This window comes from Pteropus vampyrus, unplaced genomic scaffold, assembly GCF_000151845.1.
Source record: "Pteropus vampyrus isolate Shadow unplaced genomic scaffold, Pvam_2.0 Scaffold231, whole genome shotgun sequence".
NCBI lineage: Eukaryota > Metazoa > Chordata > Mammalia > Chiroptera > Pteropodidae > Pteropus > Pteropus vampyrus.
This window is the reverse complement of record NW_011889012.1, coordinates 286762-293843: the sequence shown is the minus strand read 5'-3', so window position 1 is coordinate 293843 and position 7082 is coordinate 286762. Positions and strand designations below refer to the sequence as shown.

Sequence of the window (7082 nt, the reverse complement as noted above, 5' to 3'; positions counted from 1 at the left end):
GCCTGCACCATGTTCCGCAGGCTGGCGTCCGCCAGGGCCTGCGTGAAGTGGGTGTACGGAGCCATGAAGCAGTGGTGGTACAGGCCCGGCCGCACGCTGGAGGAGCCGAGGCGCTGTGCGCGGCCCTGACACTTGCTGGGGTTAGAAGATAAGCCATCAAACTGGGAGGCCAAGTTTGTCCCAAAGAGAGTCTTCAACAGCTGGAGTGAAAGAATGAAGCCATCGAGATGTCACTTCATGGAGCACGAGCAACCCTCCCAGATAAACATCAAACCCATCTGAGAATAACCGGGCACGTCAGCAAACACGCAGACCGGGACGTTCTTGCCGAGAACTGTGATGGACAGCGGGGCCGCTGCCGCGAAGGGCAGCTCCCCGTCAGGAGCAGCCCTGGCAGTCTCGAGTCTCTGTGACTTGGATGAGACCGGGTGTTCTAACACCTGGAGGGACACCGAGATAGCTGCCACGTAGCAAGGGTGTGGCAGCACTTCTTTACCCTCTGCCCTCCATGGTGACAGCCTCCTCCTCCAGGACAGTGACAGGAAAGGACCCCTCTGGGCCCGACAATGGAGTGAGCAAAGGAGTGACAGACAGGTGAGGCTGTCGAACACGTGACCAGCAGCATCACGTCACCATGCCTGCAGTGAAAGGCTTAAAAGAAAAGGACAGCAAAGTACGTTCTCACCTGTTGAACACAAACAGTTGCCATCATTGGTTCTCGATTGAAGCAGGACTTCAGGTACCCTAGGATCTCCTCAACGCACTGTGGGAAGTAAGGCAGAGACGTACGGTGACTCTGGGTGACACCTCCTGGTGTGCATCCTAGCCCGGAAGCACCTCATAAACTGACTTCTAACAACGATGCGTTCCACAGACGCATGTAGAGGGCTTTTGCCACTTCCAGGCTCTCCTGCCGGCACCGGGGCGAGGGAGCAATGCGAACAGGGTGTGTGCCGACGTGTGCTCAGAGAGGACTCAGGGACAGGAGTGCAGCGTACGGGGGGATGCAATCCTGGCACGGTGGCCAGACGGTCCCACCGAGGCGGGGCCACCCCTAAATCCTTTGACGAGCTTCACTCTGCGGGACAGTAACTGAGTATCAGCAGAACAGAACACCAGCTAGCCATGAAAAATCACTGTGTGCGCCAAACTGACACGTGAAAAAAAGCACAGGAGTAAACGAGAAGAAACATTAAAATTACGTGTATGATGACTAAAACCAGGTCAGTTCTATGCACATCAAAAAAAGATTTAGAGAAATGAAAACATCTGAACTTTACATATACTGTATTTCAGTTAAAGGAGATGCAGGTTTCGGGGGGAGGGGGGCATCTGTAACTCACGCTGAAATTCATCCAAAAACAAGGTGTCTCGGGGGCAAGACAGGTGGACACACACTCTAAAGCAGATGTGGCAAAGCGGCCCTACAGAATCTGGGTTGTGTGCATGCGACACGGGCACGCGCCGCACAATTCTTTGTAAGGAAATGTCTCAACATTTCCCTACAAAACGGGGCGAGGAGACTCCTGAACTTGGAGGCAGAGAACATGGGTTCCCACTGCAGTGCTGTGGCTCCCCGAGGCGCCCGGAGCACTGAGCGCAGCTAGGTGTCTTCGCCCTTTCCACTTACGAAGGTCAAATGAGAAGCTAGAGGGTTCTGTCAACAGTTTTAAACCCGCCAATTTCCTAGAATAAACTTGGTCTAAGCTAATATACGGTAAATAACTGTATATAAAACCCACCCCAGCCCCGATTTGAGGCTAAGAGTCAGATTCAGGTGCCGTGACATAAGCAGTGGCAGGGTCACAGAAGCTTCTCCGAAGCTGTTAGCACTTTCTAAATGTGCCTGGAGGATGGGGGTCCCATCCCCACAGGAACTTGGCCCAGGGGTGCGCATCAGGTATGCCAGCTACAGCTCCCTGAAGGAGAAAAGAAACACAAACCTTCCCGATGTCCTGCAGAGTGGCCAACTCTAGAATCTGAGCGAGAACATCCAGGGCAGAGCGCAGAAATCCCCCGAACTTCTCAGAGCTGTTCTGAAGATCCAAGGTGACCTTGGGACGGTGGAGCGAGAGAACACACGGTTACTGGCAACTGTCACGATCTGGCCATCTAAAATGAGGACACACGTGGTGTGCTGCGGTACGACGCATTCCGCTCAGCAGCCCTACACACTCACCGTTCGGGCTGTTCTTGCCTGTTTTAGCACTGGGAAAACGCCTTGGAATTTACTCTTTCAGAGAGCTACACAAAAATCTTTCAAAGGCATCTTCCAACTTACACAGACACTACTGACAAAAACAACTGCTAACCTTCTATCTTAATGAGAAGTAAACTTTAACGTCTATCATAACCAGTATCTGATAAGCAGCACATCTCTCCCTCTCCACACACACACGCCCTGTGTCATATATGTTAGGATCCCTGGGGAAAATCGTTATCAAATTCAGACACAGCCTTTCAGTCTGGCTACAGCAAAACATTAAATTAGCTTTAAGAAGTATTAATTTAAGATTCTAAAGGCTCCAGCTTAGTTAAATTATGTCGCGATTCCCCCATTTAATAACTGAGAGAATGGGTCAGGTCCAAAGATATAATATGTAAAAACAAGATCAAGGGGAAGAGACTGACCATAAAAATAAAAACTGGCCAGAGCCCTGCAAAAGCACTACAGGAAAAAGAAAGGAAGCCGCCTGGAGGAATGAAAACCAACCACCCGCGATGCAGACACGAAAGCAGGCAAGAGACACACGGGGCGAAATGCAAGTGGATCTAAACGCTGTGGCCACGCTCACGTCAACTGGAGGGTGTTTCGACAAGCCGAGGAAGGACGGAAACTCCAGAAGTGAGACCACTGCAGACCCCAGATGGGCGAGTCCATGATGCCCCATCCGGGGTAGACAGGAGGGAAAGGGTCACTCCAGCTGGCACTGAGGGGAGAGGCCTGGACTTGGCGTTGGTGGGGAGGGGGCGGTCAAGAGCGTGTGCTCGTGGGGAAGGAAGGCCTTTCTTGAATAAGCAACAGAGGCCACAGGGCGAGAATTAAGATCACAGGGCTCTGAGGACACCTCAAAAAGGACCTGGAAGCTGCCATAAATAGAGCTGGAAGACAGCCTTGAAAAAGCTAATTGTAACTCACATCCCCGAGTCCTAAGTCACTCACAGGTATGAATACGCATGTACACGAGCTACCAATCTGAGGGAAAACGGCAGCAACCCACGAGGAACTTGCATGTGTCCCGTGTTTACAAAAGCAGCGGCACCTTGTAGTTGGCATGGGTGGCCTTCAGGACATCGTGCAATTTGAGGTATGAAGGAAGGTGGTAGAAACTTCCCAGTGATGAGGATTTGTTGGCTGTAACTGGCCCTGTGGTGTCGGATTGTCGAGAGGCTTTAAAAACACACACACAAAATAAGCTTTTAGATCAAAAGCAAATACCGGTTAAGTTTAAAAACAGGTTACTGCTAATATTGATTTTTAAAAGTATTCTGGTACTTTTAAAAACTTTCTGACTTTTGATTAATTAGAAATAATCAGAAATTCACTAATAAACATAAGCAAAATCTGAGTAGCTCCCGAACCATAATAAAAAAAAAAGAAAAAAATGTTATGATGCCATTATTTGCTTGTTTCGGTCTGGTTGCCTGTTTGCGAATGAGATGAACAGCTAAGCCAGAGGCCGTCAGCCCACCTCTTGGAGCCCAAGGCTGCCATTGGCAGGACAAGGTTGATCTAGGCTAAGCTAGGTCGTGGCCCTTAAGCAATCAAATGGGATGACCTACAAACAAGCTCTGCCAGCTGTAAAGGGTACGTGCGTCATCATTAAAGCAGTTTTAAACACTGAAAGGCCAAGCACTGTATGAAACCACTCCACTCCGGCTTTAGAGGTTTTTAACCCAGAGTCCTCAGTTTATTCACTCCACCAGAGAGGTGAGAGGTCACATCCCGACACTGCACTTGTGAAGTTCTGAAGCTTCTGAGCTGATAGATCTTCCTGCGGCACCACGGTCACCCTTAGAAACCAGCGGCTTTTAAAAAGCCTTAACACACACATGCTTTTCATGCAGAATGAACGGGAGAGTCGCGACTGGCCCCAGGCACTGACACGGGAGCTGGGCACAGCTGGGTCTGCAAATGGCCGTCACCTGCGTGGCCTGGGCTCTGGTGCCCCCCACCACGAGTGGCGTAGACTGTGCAGCTGCTACTCCGTGTAACTCTGGCCCCGCGGTGCCGAGCCTCCTGGGTCTGTGAGGTTTCCGGGTCCTCTCCCTCACATGACCGGATCCCTCTTTATCTCGCGTTTGGCACTTCCAGTCATGAATCTTCCACTTCCCACTCAGAGCTCTTCCCCCGTGGAACCAACCCCGACTGCACTGGAACTGGCCACCCGCCGCCTCCCTCCCTGAACACCAGGGACGACCACGCTGCAGGGACGAGAAGGGAAGAAGCAGGGAACGAGCAGCCAGCCAGCTCCCTGCGGTGGCCCAGAAGCCTGCACTGTCCCCGTCGCGTTACCAGGGACGCTTAGAGATGCTTGAGGCCAAATGTGGTTGGTAATCTTTCAGTAATTAATATTTCACATCTGAAACCACCCCCAGGGAAGCTGTGTCTGGGTTCACTGCTGTGTATTCTTTCCAAAAAATACCAAATTATTCTATTAACATTGATGTGAACGGAAGCTTAAATCCTAAATTTTTCTGACACAGATGTCATAGAAATGTCTCATGTCTCGTGCACCCTTGTCCCCCTCCACAGTCACAACCCCATACCTGGGCTGGCTTCGCTGCTCTTCTTGGGACTCAGCGGCACAGAGGCCTGCTCTGCCGGTTCCTTCTCCTTCCCCTTCCGTCGGATCGGACTTAGAGACGGCGGGTTCGTTAGAGACGGCAGGGCTGCCTAGGAGAGAGTGACAGCTCATGAAGTGCAACCGCACAGACGCGGGAAACGGCAGCACGTGGTTCTAGCATTTACAGGAAAGAACGAGCCCATCAGACTTCTCTGAATCCCATCTACAGAGCTTGGGCACCATACGTACTCCATCCTCTAGCCACGGCACACCGCAGGCGGTCAGCATGGACCCAGAACTTCCTAACAGGTGTGCTAGGGGCGGAAGGAGGCGTCAGGAGGGGCCTGAGGCTATGGAGGCCCAGGCACGCCACCTCCATCGGCAGCGACCGGGCGTTCTATGGGGCCTCGACACCAGAGGGTGTGCGCCAACGTTTTAAACTCTGGTTTCCAAATGAGAAAATGAGCTCAGAAATGGAGTGACTTATTCAAGGTCACGGCCAATAAGCAGCAGAGCTAGAAGACAAGGGAATACAGAATAGCCAGCCCCCACGCCACAGGAGGCAGCCGGCACTGCAGCACAGTGCAGACGGTGACAGGGGCGTGGACATCGGGCCCCTGCTCTGCTGCTTGCTCACTCCACGATCTTAGAGAAGTCACCTCGAGAAGTCATCTCGAGCCTTGTTTGCAAAATGATGTAACGGGGTAAGTGGCTGCAATCAGGAGGCCAGACTAAAGGCAGCAGAGAAGGACAAGGAGAGAGCGAGCGAGCAGGACAGTGACGGCGGCACCTGGAGAACACGCTAAGGGGAGAAGCGGGCCCAGAAGCACGAGGCGCACGACTCCACTGACAGCAGTGACCGACACAGGCGTGTCCACAGAAACGGAAAGGTTCGCAGCTGCCTCGAGCTGGGAGTGTGGGGGGGTTGAGGGGTGATGGCTAAAGGGTAAGTAAAGAGTTACAACTCTTTCTGGCTTCTGCCACTAACTGTGGAGATAGCTGAAGCTTCTGTGGGCCCGCGGAAAGGGAGCCACGCACCGTTCACGGGGCTCCACAGAATGGGGACCCGCCCCAGCAATGCTGCTTCGCACACGCAGAGGGAGGCCACTGCGGCTGTCCACGTGGGACCTGCCGTTGGCCTGGACCGGAACAGTGGCAGTGAACAGAGAAAAATGTGGATAAGTATATGCGCCCAGGCGTGTGCACATGCGTGTGCACGTGCGTGGACGTGTGTGTACACGTACACGTGCACCTGTGCAACTGCCTTCTTACCAGACGTTTGGCAGGGAAAGCGAAGGACTTGGGAGTGAGAAGGAAGCCTGTGGTGAGGGCGGCGGGGCAGGTGCGGACGGGGCGGGCGCGGACAGGGTGGGGGCGGGAAGTCCAGATGTAGCCTGCGCCCGAGGTGTCTATGCGTCACCCGGAGTGCCACGCGGCGGCTGGCCATGCCAGACCAGCGCTCCAAGGACAGAGCCGGGTGCCACACTGGACACACTGTTCACACACGGCTATTGAAATTTCAACACACGACAACGGAATGAAATTAGAAGTCCAGTTCCTTGGTGGCGCTGGCCACGCGGCAAGTGCGCGGTGGCCCGTGTGGTGAGTGCCGCTGTGCCCCTGGCATGATGGGGACACTGCCAGCCCGGACAGTTGTGCGGACAGCACTGGCCAGAGACCGAGATGCGGGACAGCAGCTGGGGGGCGTGCGCGGCAGGCGCAAGGTCGAACCGGGAGAATGCTGGCAAGAGGGGGTCAGGAGGGCAAGAGCCGAGGGGAAGGCGACCGGAAGGAAATCAGAGCGTCTGGGGTCGGGGGGGACGTGAGACAGGGCCTGAGTTGCACCCACGAGATGCAGAGGCTGATCTGGCAGGAAGGGCTGCCGCAGAGAGTGACGGCAGGGAGCTGACCGGCTAAGAACTGATGGCCGGAGCAACAGGACCGAGTCCGGGCCAAAGAGGCCTCACGAAGAAGGCCGTGTCAGGGAGCTGGGCGGCACCTGGAGCCGGGCGGGCAGCCGGGACCCTTCAGAGAGTGTGTAGTGAGAGGACCGCGGGGCAGCTCAAGGAGAACGGACGCGAGGCATGTTCACTGAAGACAGAAGAGACTTGGGACAGAAGACACAAGCAAGACAGAGACCAGGCAGGCAAGGTTCTGAGTGCGCCGATCCACCCGAAGCCACTGTGCCAACGCTTTACCATTTGCTTTGAGGCTGGCTTTCCTGAACGGCACAGAAAAGCGAGTGTCTGCCAGCGCTGCAGAGGGAGCGCGTGGGCAGCGCCCGCTTCCCGAGCT

General features: G+C 54.2%; 1 protein-coding gene across 1 annotated transcript in view; it reads right to left on the bottom strand.

Moving 5' to 3' along the window:
* HTT (huntingtin) overlaps window positions 1-7082 on the bottom strand; it is a 114234-nt gene that overhangs the window by 62080 nt on the left and 45072 nt on the right. Inside the window, exons 26-30 of the mRNA XM_023519670.1 lie at window positions 4771-4897; window positions 3264-3391; window positions 1944-2054; window positions 686-763; window positions 1-200 (exon numbers count right to left, since the gene is read on the bottom strand). The exon at window positions 1-200 is cut by the window's left edge and continues 14 nt beyond it. Of these exons, the coding sequence (XP_023375438.1) occupies window positions 1-200; window positions 686-763; window positions 1944-2054; window positions 3264-3391; window positions 4771-4897 (644 nt within the window). The remainder of the gene's footprint in view (window positions 201-685; window positions 764-1943; window positions 2055-3263; window positions 3392-4770; window positions 4898-7082) is intronic.